This window comes from Capricornis sumatraensis, chromosome 19, assembly GCF_032405125.1.
Source record: "Capricornis sumatraensis isolate serow.1 chromosome 19, serow.2, whole genome shotgun sequence".
Lineage (NCBI taxonomy): Eukaryota > Metazoa > Chordata > Mammalia > Artiodactyla > Bovidae > Capricornis > Capricornis sumatraensis.
The window spans coordinates 26,882,717-26,895,180 of NC_091087.1; the positions used below are offsets into that span (position 1 = coordinate 26,882,717).

Below are 12,464 nucleotides of genomic sequence, written 5' to 3' on the forward strand. Positions count from 1 at the left end.
GTTCTTGCCTGGAGAATCCCAGGGACGGGGGAGCCTGGTGGGCTGCCATCTACGGGGTCACACAGAGTCGGACACGACTGAAGTGACTTAGCAGCAGCAGCATACATAAAACATATAAATAAGGATTTTTTTGTATAGCACAGGGAACTATATTCAATATCTTATAATAACCTATAATGGAAAATAATCTAAAAAATACATATGTATCACTGATTCACTTTGCTGTACGCCTGAAACTAACAATATTGTAAACCAGCTATACTTCAATTTTTTTTAAAAGAAAAAACAGAAATACAGTTATTAAGAATACTTACCATTTGAGGTGAGGGTATGGGGTAAAAGAGCAGATAGGTGAGGGAGATTAACAAACTTCTTACAGTTATAAAATAAATGTGTCACAGGTATGGAATGTACAATGTGGAAAATTTAATCAATAAATATATAATACCTTTGTCTGGTGACAGATAACTAGATTTATTGTGGTGATCACTTTGAAATGTGTAGAAATATCGAATTACTATGTTCTGCACCAGGAAATAACACTGTGCTGTAGGTCACTTTTACTTCAAAACCAAACTTGTAGAAAAAGAAATCAGATTTGCGGTTATCAGAGGCAGGAGATGGAGAGAGAGGTAACTGGAGGAAGGCAGTCAAAAAGTACAAACTTCCAGTTTATAAGACAAATAAGTACTAGGGATGTATGCACAACATGATAAATATAATTAACACTGTTGTATGTTATTTATGGAAGTTCTTTAGTGAGTAAACCTTAAGGGTTCTAAATGTAAGGAAAAATTTTTTTATTTCTTCAATTTTGTATCTATATGAGATGATGGATATTTACTAAACTTACTGTAGTGATCATTTCATGATGTATGTAAGTCATTATGTAATCATTATGCTGTACATCTTATAAGTACTGTGTCAATTATATCTCAGTAAAACTGAAAGAGAAAAAAACATCTTTGGTTTTTAGAATCCTCCTGAATGAATATGGAGGACTGAAGGTGGGGATGGTTAGTTAGAAAGGAGAAAAGTGCACAGGGAAGGAGGTACCATTAAGGTTTTCACAAATTCTAGAAGAGGTGGCTTTTCCCAAGCTCCCCATCACCCACTCTAACTTGCAGAGGACAAAACTACCAAGATGGTCACACTGTTAAAATGCCATTAGAGTCAAGCTTTTCCAGGCAGAGGCAAAACACCACTGATAGGGATAATATACGGGACCCTCAGCAGTCTGGACAAGATTGTCTTAGAGGTCTCTTTCAACCAGGATGTTCTATACTTAAATCTTTCTTCATCCTTCTCCTGCACTTGGACCTTCCAGCCAAGAGCTTATTTTACCAGAACTCACTCTATCGACTGTGTAGACTGCTTATCTTAGGACCACCTTACTTTTAACTCTTGTCCATTCCCAGAACACATTCACAGATACATAAGCAAATTTTGTCTACAGATTTATTATACATAATTTATTACAGTAGAAGATATGGACAAAGTAATTATAGTTAATATTTTTTATTTGCCCCAATCTAGCAGCTTTCATTTCTCTTAAAATTCTCAAAATGTTCTTTGTCAAATCCTGTATCTTGATTGGTTACTCAAAAAATAGACAGCCAAGTGCCTGAATCTATTTTTTAAGAATCTCAATTATGTTTATGGAAAATTTACTGAGTGTACATTTCTCATTGCTGTTCAGATAAATGTGATGGCTTTACTGGTAAGGCTGACACTGGCCTCTTATCTAATGCTACCCTATTTCTCTACCTCACTTGCCTCAAATTAAGAGGATCTTCAATCACAAGAAAGAACTCAACATCCTGCTTGAGCAAGTGGCATCCACTCAGTATTCTGGTGTCTTCCTCACTCATGGCTCACTGCCCTTTTCCACTTTTCCCAACCACTCCACAAATATGAAGTCTGACTTATAGAATGTTATGATCCTTCTACTTTATAGTATTCATGAAGTTTCTTAACTTCATAAATTTCAATGAAAATTAATGTATAAATGCCCATACTGTTATACCGCTTTAAATAAAACAATCCAGTTGTTGGATCTAGATATCTATAGAACAGAATATAAACCACTAGCCAACAAATGTTCTTAAAAAAAAAAAAAAAGGGCTTTTTGTACGGGATTCTGGAGAGTCTCACACTTCTACCCAATCAGGAAGACAGTGACACATGGAAAGAGCACTGGATTGAGAGTCAGAGAAACAAGGTCTGGCCTCAGTTGTTGTTGTTGTTTTAATTTGGCTGTGCTAGGTCTTAGTTGTGGCATGTAGGATCTTTAATTGCAGCATGTGGGATCTAGTTCCCTGGCCAGGAATTGAACCCTGGACCCCCTGCATTGGGAGCACAGAGTCCCAGCCAGTGGACCACTAGGGAGGTCCCTGTCCTCAGTTTTAACCTTAGTCTCCTCATCTGTCACAAGCTGACCCACAGGTACCAACCGTAACTTTCCACATTATTTTTACTTCATGTCCTTTCTATCTGCTTTTTATTTGTTTTTCCTTGCTGCATTACCTAAAGACACAATTTATACCATGAAGACACCTGATGCATTTCTGATTTTACTCCTGGACAAAGGAGTGCAGTGATGTGAAAGGTAAGTTAAGAGGCTAGCTCTTAAGAGGAGCAGCTAGCTCTGCTCCTTCCTGGCACTGACAGCTATGGAGGAAGAGGGGTAAGTGACCAGATCAGGGGCCTCTACTAGGTCTGAGAGAGGGCTGTGCATCAGACCTACTGGAGTTGTGCAAAAGCAGCCAGGCACAAGGACTCAGTCATGTCCAGCTCTGTGCGACCCCGTGGACTGGAGCCCACCAGGCTCCTCTGTCCATGGGATTCTCCAGGCAAGAATCCTGGAGTGGATTACCATGCCCTTCTCCAGGGATCTTCCCTACCCAGGGGTCGAACGAACCCAGGTCTCCCGAATTGCAGTCGTTACATATTAGTGTCCACTTGTTAGTTTAGATCTTTTCAATTTTTCTTTTTCAATTTTTATTTACTTAGCAAACACTGAGCTCCTAATATGCACATAAGAGATGCTCAATAAATGTGAGATGAAGGGAAAATATACAGAAATTTAGAAGTCACTCCCACACTCTAGAAAACACATAATCTTCAAGCTCTCCCCTTCACCATCCTTGGCCCCACCTCTGTTCACATCACAGTCACTAAATGTTCATGTGAATAAGTCCTCAAGCACAGTATGACACGGCTGTGCCTAGTGCAAATGTCCATTTCACTTACAGCTTGTCTTCAAAGCAGATACTTGTCTTCAGCCTGAAACCATGTCAATGGGTCTTCAGTTTCATCTGAGGATACGCCACAGTGATGATGCCTGCTACAGAGGACACGAGGCCTCCGAGGCCTATGATGCCAGGATTGGACTTATAGATTCCCAACTGGTCCAAGGGGTTCAGGATGTCACAGAAGTTCTTCACTGTGTCCAGAAACAAGGGAGGATGCCTCTTCAGAGAGTGGAATAAGAGAAGAAGAAGGGACTGGAGCCACTCTGTCTCCTCGTCAGCCACACTGTACCTGAGGGTATCCTGGGATGCTGACTTCTCCCTCTTTGCCCTGTCGTGTGCAACCTGTTTCATCTGCAGGGAGACTTCATACAGATCCCTGACCAGGCTCAGCAGAAGAGAATAGTAGTAATAGCGGGCAGCCCACCTTCGCCATTTCTCTTTGTTAACACCAGAGGCGAGCCCTGTACTCCTCACAAAGAGGACGGTGTCGCAGACGAAATACATCACGCGGTTCAAGCTGGCTAATGTTAGGCATACGCGAGGCACCAGGTCAGTGGCACGAATGCTCTGCTGTGTCGCCTGGAGAGCATGCACCACATTGCCTAGTCTGAACCCTGCAAGAAGAACCCACAAGAATTCATGGTTATTTAATCAGATGTAACAGGATTTTACAGGCAGAAGCCCTGTATCAGGGTGAGAGGTCAGCACTGCTTTTTTTAACAACTGACTGTCATCTGTGGCTCAGTCTTTGCTCAGGAAAGGAAAAGCACTTTACAGTAGGTTAAGGACACCTAAGATGATCCTGGAAGGCAAAAAAAAACATCAACCCTTTAAACTTATTGTCTCCATTTGAATGACAACATTAACAAATGACAACATACTTTAGGCCAGGTCAATCATAAGTGTGGGTTGTTACAATTTGCATATTACCAGCTATACTTCTTTAGAAGGAAGGTACTGCAGTAACATGAACTCTGGAATACAACTTTCTTTTGGAGAGTCTGATGCCTTACACTTATTTACTTTCCAGTTAAAAGACTGCTTTTTAAAAAACTCTTTCCTTGGTGGCTCAGCAGTAAAGAATCCACCTGCCAGTGCAGGAGACGCAGATTCAATCCCTGGGTTGGGAAGATCCCCTGGAGAAGGAAATGGCAACCTATGCCAGTATTCTTGCCTGGGAAATCCCATGGACAGAGGAGCCTTGAGGGCTACAGTCCACGAGGTTACAAACAGTTGGACACAACTTAGCGACTTAACAAAACATCATCCTGCAATTTCTCTGGTCCAAAGCTCTTATGGCTCCCTACTGTCAGAAAGCCAAAGTAGAGATAACAGGATTTAGTGGGTAGCACAACTAAAAATACTGTCATATGTGACGCCTGGTTCAACTAAATCAACCATTGCCAGGGCATTTCCTTTATCAGAGCACATAACTCGATCAGTGATGCACCAATCAATAAATATTTGTATATATTACAATCTGAAACATTATGGAGGATACAAAAGAAGTATTTTCCATACATGAATATACCTTAGACCCAGTAAATTCTCAGAAGTAGCTACTCTCAGGAAACACTGATCTCAGAAAAATGTTTGGTATTGTTTTATAAAAAATAACACAAAATATGCAATGAATAATCCAGGTTTCCAGTTCTAGCTGTTGCACTAAGTAGCTTAGTGACCTTGGGTAAGTCCTTTCTAAACTTCAAAGACCAATAATTTTTAAAGGACCTTTGAGCCTCAACATTCCGAAGAGGGAGAACTTCTAATCTTGGCTTTCCAATCCACCCAGAAGAGCTCCTTCCCATCCCTCTGCGTGACAAAGTAAGTCTTCTGCTCATCAAACTAGTTTCCTCATTGACCTTCCAACACAGTGGTTTGCTCAGAGCAGTCCTGAGCCTCCACTAGAAGAAACTACCCTTCAAGAATGCTCTCCTAATCCTTCTCTCTCTTGCCACACCTCAAGTTCCACCTCCTCAAAACAGCTTTCTTTTTCTCAACCAACATATTTGGTACTAAATCTTATATCATTAGACCATGTGATTTTAGTTCTTCCATAAAGCTCAGAACTATACCTACATGAAGCAGATACTCAAAATGAATTAAATGAGTACAACACTGACTGCTTTTTGCGTTTTACATGAAAACAACCCCACAAATGACTTAAGAAAAAGTATCCATCCATTTCCTCTAGCAATCCCTTAAGAAAAAGGAAAAGGGAAGGGGGTCAAGGATATAGCTACTGTATTCTCTCAGGGCTCCCAGGAGCCAGAAGTTCATGTCAGAGATTGCCAGAATATTTTGTGATTCTAAGAACTAAAGGTGAACTAACATATTGTATGTCCCACTGGTTACGATGAAGCAGAAAGACAAGATGTCACACCAAATGTGAACATAGGAGAGTGTTTGTGAACTGTTTGCAGCAAAATATTCCATCTTTATGGCCTATCATTCCATGAGGGCAGCCTTACTAGTGATATTCATCAATAAGCTTGACTGACTAGAAATTCATGACCTAGGAAGTATTTTTGTGAATTACAAGGTCTGAGGATTCTAAACCAGGAGCCACTGTCCCTCAAGGGACAGGGTACTTACATTTACGGCCAGTGCTCACACTGGATTCCAGTTTCTTGAGCTTCATCACAACCTTCTCATTGTCAGCTTTAGGCTCTAACAAATATCTAAGCAACATGCATGTGTACTGAGTGGCTCTGAAATGGAAAAGAAAAATGAGGAGAATGATTTACAAGCCAAATAAAATGTGATTCATGAAGTAAGGGAAAGAGAAACATGTCTTGCCGAAAACAAAGTTTCCAAGACAATTTCTCATGCAGCAGCTCTTACAAGAGCAAAATTCTGCAACATTCATTTCACAGGGCCAAAGGGTAGAACATGTGATGAAAATGCAACACAAAGGTAACGAAATAGAAATCTGCAAAAATAGAGTGAACAGTTCCTCAGAACGCCTGTTGCTGGCACAGACAAATCCACCCAGTCAAAAGAGTAAACTGCAGAAAAGTCTACCTCATGTTAAGTCTGCAAAGATCCACATTCTTTATTTTCTCCAGTGTAAATTTCTAAAAGATTTTCAGATTTCTAAAAGGAAATTTTTACCAACTACTTAATGTGACAGGTCACACACACAAACCAGAACCAATGAAAAGTCCACCACTGGCATACTGTTTAGCTTTTTATAAAAGAAGCAAATGCAGACCAACACATAAATAAGTATAGATTTGTCTTTCAAACTAATTAGCATTTTATATAAAATACAGACTCCTGTTTAATAATACTAAATATTCAATAAAGTGATCACTGTTGTGAGTACAAACAGCAATGCCTTACTGACAGAAACATAACAAATGAAAAAAAAGAAACATAACAAATTAAAAATTTTATATAACCAAACATCTAAATGCATTTGGCATTCTAGTAAATAAAGTAGATAGATGCCTGTTTCCTACTGTAACTGCATCTGAATCCCCTTATGCTATAAATATTATTCTCAATAAAAATGGTGAGTGTGTTACTATGCCTGAAGTAACAAGAAACAATCTCTCTTTCTCTTGTAAGTATGTTTCCTGGCTAAAGGGCTCAAGCTGGTCAGGTCAATGAATCCCTTTTTCTCAGATCTGGCCTAATAATAGGAATGTGTCCAAAAACAAGACATTATTTTCTGAATGCCAGTGTATTCACAAAAGCTGTAGATCACCAAAGGGATTAGGAAATGAATACTAGAAATCTCAGACCTTGAGATAAGTACATGCTGAGTACATATAATAAGTATGTACTACGCAATTATTTATTAACCAACCTCATTGATAAAATTTGCAGGGTATATTCTAAGCACCCTGGAACTGGAGGCTTCTGTTTTAATGAAGTTTGTATATAATGTGACCATTTTGAAAATCTACCAAATTAGTTAGAAAGATAGTATGGCTTGATAGTTAAAAGAACTGGGTCCTGAAGTCAACTGTGTGGTTTTAAATCTCTCAGTTCAGTCACTTAGTCCCTATTAAACTCCTTCTGCTTCAGTTTCCCCATTTCTGTGAAATGGGAATGATTTCAAGAATTTAACCTAATAGGGTTGACAGTTAAGTGGGTTAATAGTTGTAACTGAGAAAACATCTGGCATTAAGCCCGGTTCCAAAAGTTTCATAATTGTTGGGGTGGTTACTATTCATCTGTATGTATCAGCACTGTACACTCAGAAGAAGAAAAAACTGTTAAATAAAACTGCAATTGTGACTAATTTCTTTTTATTAAGCACGACTCAACCAAATCCCTAAAAGAAACGTTAGGAGCGAGTATTAAAGCCACAATCTCTTTAATATTTTCAGCAGCACGGCGTGTACCTCGGAAGGGTGGTCAGTTCTTTCTGAGGCTCTCCACACTGCATTTTACGGTTCACAAAACTTTTTCACAGGCGGTATCTCGCTGAGATACGGATGACAAACACAATTCCTCCCCGTAAGTATTTCATGGAGCTTTTCAAGACACTACCAAGTGCTCATATGTCAACCTCGAGTTTGAAATAATTCCTTGGAGGAATATTGAGCGGAGAAAACCCACTCTTCCTGGGGTGAGGAGAGAGGGTTCGTCGGCTGGTTTACCGCAGCCGGCGGCCTGGAGATGCGGGACCGGACAGGAAGGGAGGTGTGTTCGGCCCAACCTCATTGAAGTTAGGGTGAGGAGGAGCTCCTGGGCCACGCTCCCGCCGGGAGCCGGCAGCGGCTTTCCCGGTTTCGTCCACTGGTCTACTACCGCCCTCTCCGGGTGTGGAGAGCTGGGAACCGTCGACCCGGGTGAGGCGACCGGGGAAGGGGTAGAGGCCGCGGGCACCTAACTCACCTGAAGAGTCGGTCCCGGCCCTGGGTCTGATTGGTGAAGCGGATGAAGGCGTCCATGGCACCCAGCCCAAGGACACGCGTCGCACCGGGCTCTGTCACTAGTCCTCAGGGGCAGCCGACAGTCCCCCGCGGGAGCGTCGGTTTCTCCACCCCCGAGGGACCGAGTCTCCCCGCCCCCACGGGGGCGTGTACACCTTCCAAAGAGGGCTTAGTGGACGTCCGGTTGGGACCGGAAGTTGTGGTTACTACGGCGACGCCACGCTGCTGGTCCAGGTGAGAGAAGTATCGGCTTCTGATCCGGGTGCCGCGGCTCCTCACATGTCCCAGGACTCCCCTTTATCTCTAGGATCTCTGAGCGGGGGATCTGAGGGGACCTGTCTCCTCAACCTCAGGCGTCCCTAGGACGCCCTGCGCCTCCCCGCAGATCCTGGGTACCCAGGGACCTCCACAGCGGAGTCCTGAAAGGAGGTTTCCCTGAACTTTTTGCTTGGGGACTGAGGTGCCTAGGCATTTCCCAGCTCTGTACTTCTGTTTTCCCTTGAGCAACACCAGTTCCAGATCTGGGGAACGAAATGGTTAGAGCAGAGATAAGCCAATTCATGGGGTGTATTTTAGCACGAGAGCTAGGTAGAGTGAGAGAATTTTTTGTTAGGATTATTGAATGAACACTGAAAGAAGATTGCTCCTCGAGGGAATTCTGAAGGGTTAATATGAAGAAAGTGGGGGCTAAAAGAGATTACAATAAAACTACACCACTGAACTTTCCTTTTTGAGGCTTGAAGACATGAATCCCTACTCTTCCATAAACAGTAATTTTATAGAATTCTCCAGTATTCTTGGACTTCCCTTGTGGCTCAACTGGTAAAGAATCCACCTGCAATGCAGGAGACCTGGGTTCAATCCCTGGGTTGGGAAGATCCCCTGGAGAAGGGAACCGCTACCCACAGGGTCACAAAGAGTTGGACACGACTGAGTGACTTACTACTCACTTATTGTCACAAAGTAAGGGCGTCAATTTTTTTAAACTTTATTCCCATGGTCAGGTCTGCCCCTCTCATTTGTAGGCCCTGGATGAAAGTACAAATAGAGACCCACAAACCATATGCTTAAATATTTAAATTTTAAGTCAAGGTAACAATTGTTGTATGAGATATGTTCTTTTCTCCTACCTTGACAATGTACCATCATAATGATCTAGAAGACCAGTTTCACGTTCGGGATTCTTGGACTCCTTGGAATACCTGGAAACCCAGCTGGAATATGGCCCTGTGGAGAAAGCTGGTCTCTAGTTCTTTCCCAGCTGTAACAGAGCAGGATGAGCACAGCCCTTCAGTTCAGTTCAGTTTAGTCGCTCAGTCGTGTCCAAAGCTCTGTGATACCGTGGACTGCAGCACACCAGGCTTCCCTGTCTATCACCAACTCCTGGAGCTTGTTCAATCTCATGTCCATCAAGTCAGTGATCCCATCCAACCATCTCATTCTCTGTCATCCCTTTCTCCTCCGGCCTTCAATCTTTCCCAGCATCAGGGTCTTTTCCAATGAGTCAGCTCTTCACATCAAGTTGCCAAAATATTAGAGTTTCAGCTTCAGCATCAGTCCTTCCAGTGAATATTCAGGACTGATTTCCTTTAGGATGGACTGGTTCAATCTCCTTGTCATCCAAGGGACTCTCAAGAGTCTTCTCCAACACCACAGTTCAAAAGCATCAATTCTTTGGGGGCTCCTCTTTCTTTATGGTCCAGCTCTCACATCCATACATGACTACTGGAAAAACCGTAGCTTTGACTAGACGGACTTTTGTTGGCAAAATAATATCCCTGCTTTTTAATATGCTGTCTAGGTTGGTCATAGCTTTTCTTCCAAGGAGCTGCAGTCCTTAATTTCATGGCTGCAGTCACCATCCTCAGTGATTTTGGAGACCAAGAAAATAAAGTTTCTCACTGTTTCTATTGTTTCTTCATCTATTTCCCATGAAGTGATGGGACCAGATGCCATGATCTTCATTTTTTGAATGTTGAGTTTTAAGCCAGCTTTTTCACACTCCCCTTCACTTTCATCAGACGCTCTTTAGTTCCTCTTTGCTTTCTGCCATAAGGGTGGTGTCATCTGTGTATCTGAGGTTATTGATATTTCTCCCAGCAATCTTGATTCCAACTTGTGATTCATCCAGCCAGGCATTTCGCATGATGTACTCTCTGCTGCTTCAGTTGTGTTGGAATCTGTGCGACCCCATAGGCAGCAGCCACCAGGCTCCCCCATCCCTGGGATTCTCCAGGCAAGAACACTGGAGTGGGTTGCCATTTCCTTCTCCGATGCATGAAAGTAAAAATTGAAAGTGAAGTCGCTCAGTCATGTCTGACCCTCAGCGACCCCATGGACTGCAGCCTTCCAGGCTCCTCCGTCCATGGGATTTTCCAGGCAAGAGTACTGGAGTGGGGTGCCATTGACTTCTCCGATGTGCTCTGCATATAAGTTAAATAAGCAGGGTAACAATATACAGCCTTGAGGCACTCATTTCCCAATTGCTGTGCCTCATTTACTTTGTACCATTATTAGGCAACAGGTCTTGCTCAGCCATTGGACGGTGCCTCAGTGGGCCTTGACCACAAGCAACCAACTGTCAGTGAGCCACAGTTAGTGGTCCTGCCCAGCTATTGGTCAGCACCGCAGTGGGCCCTGCCCACTGGTAACTGTCAAGAGGGACAACTGGAGAAGAGACTGAGTCAGCGGTTGGTGGTGTGGTGGTCATCAGGTGGAGACTGAGGTAAGAGGCAGATTCAGGCTTTCTCTTGGAGGCCTCCCAGCTTACCACCATGTGCTAGTGGGTGAGCTGGAAGGTCCAGGGAACAGATTGGGAACTACGTCCTGAGAGCTCCAGAGCCCTCACTAAGGCCTTCCACTAGCCTTGGCCCAAGGAGGAGCAGTGAACCTCTCCCCGATCCCTGTCTCTGTGACCCTCTAGCAGTGGTCATCTGTCTGGGTCACAGTCTGTGAGACCTGGTCTCCCCATTTGGGCGGCCTGAGGAGCCTGAGAGCTAGTTGGGTTGGATGCCTGGCTTTCTCAGGGGTGACAGCTGGGCAGGATGTGAGAGCCTGGCCCTGAAGCAACTAAACTGTACCACCCATTGTGCTAAGCTCTAGGCCTATGGCAATAGATTTAATGAGGGATACAAGAGAAGAGCAAAGTACAGCGCAGATATGTTAGATTATAGAGATGAGCATAGAGTGCTGCTAAGCACAGATTTGTGTAGTTTGTTTTGCTATACCTACAATTCTGCCTTTTCCACAGTATCATAAATTGGATCATTCAGTATGTAGCCTTTTTTTTTTTAGGCCACACTGTGCCTAAATCAGGGATTGAACCCATGCCCCTGCCTTGGAAGTGCAGAGTGTTAACCTCTGGACCAAGAAAGTCCAGTATGTAGCTTTTCTATTTGATTTCTTTCACTTGGCATAATGCATTTGAGTTTCACCAATGTTATGTATATCAGTAGTTTGTACATTTTTAATCACTGAGTAGTATTCCATTGTATGGATGTACTATAGTTTATTGTCTCTTTATCCACTGAAGTACATTTGTGTTGTTTCCAGTTTGAGGCAGTTATAAATAGAGCTGCTATAAATATTTAAGTACAGATTTTCATATGAAACATTTTAATTTTTCTTGCATACACATGTAGAAATGGCATTGCTGAATCCTATTAGTGTGTTTTCAACTTTGTAAGAAACTGCCAAGCTGTTGTCCAAAGTGACTCTACTATTTCGTGTTCCCACTGATGTGAATGGGATGTGAATGTGTAGGAGTTTGTCTGTTCACCTGTTGGTAAACATTTAGGTGGCTTTCAGTTTGGGGCTCCTGGAAGTAAAACTATAATGAATGTTCATTTACAAGTCTATGTATGGACGTATGATTTCAGTTCCCTTATATCACACCCAGGAGTAGAATGACTGGATATTGTGGTAGATGTAAATTTAACTTTTTAAGAAAATGCTAAACTGTTTCCTAAACTGTAGTGTTTTACTTTCCCAGCAGCAACTGGAAGAGTTCCAGTTTTCCTCATCTTCAACAACATTTGTTATAGTCTAACTTTCTAACTTCAGGCATTCTAATACACAGGTAGTACTGTCTCACTGTAATTATAATTTGCATTTCCCTAATGATTAACCATGAAGAACATCTTTAGTATGCCTGTTTCCCATCTGTATATCTTCTTTTGTTAAGTGTCGATGCAAATCTTTTGCCCATTTGAAAAAATTGTATCATTTTCTTATTATTGAGTTTTAAAAATTCTCAAAGTATTTTGAATACAAACATTTTGCCTACAAATATTTTCTCCTAGTCTTTGGGCTACCTTTTATT

The 12,464-nt window shown here is 42.3% G+C and overlaps 1 protein-coding gene across 2 annotated transcripts; it reads right to left on the minus strand.

The window, feature by feature from the left end:
- Positions 1-3,164: 3,164 nt before the first annotated feature.
- PEX11A (peroxisomal biogenesis factor 11 alpha) lies at positions 3,165-8,209 on the minus strand. 2 transcript variants are annotated; one of them, XM_068991488.1, is made up of 3 exons: positions 8,106-8,209; positions 5,850-5,965; positions 3,165-3,775 (listed from the first exon to the last, which is right to left on the minus strand). In XM_068991488.1, exons 1-3 carry the CDS (start codon positions 8,159-8,161, stop codon positions 3,297-3,299), a joined length of 651 nt encoding a protein of 216 aa, XP_068847589.1. In that variant the 5' UTR covers positions 8,162-8,209; the 3' UTR covers positions 3,165-3,296. The 2 variants fall into 2 exon arrangements, with proteins under 2 accessions (XP_068847589.1, XP_068847588.1); XM_068991487.1 differs by having other exon boundaries at positions 3,165-3,868.
- Between the last annotated feature and the right edge of the window lie 4,255 nt (positions 8,210-12,464).

Coding starts and splice junctions, on each gene's coding strand:
- PEX11A (XM_068991487.1), bottom strand. CDS start 8,161: ATGGACGCCTTCATCCGCTTCACCAATCAGACCCAGGGCCGGGACCGA. Junction 5,966..8,105: donor GGCCGGGACCGACTCTTCAG/GTGAGTTAGGTG, acceptor TTTCCATTTCAG/AGCCACTCAGTACACATGCA. Junction 3,869..5,849: donor TGTGAGCACTGGCCGTAAAT/GTAAGTACCCTG, acceptor TTCTTCTTGCAG/GGTTCAGACTAGGCAATGTG.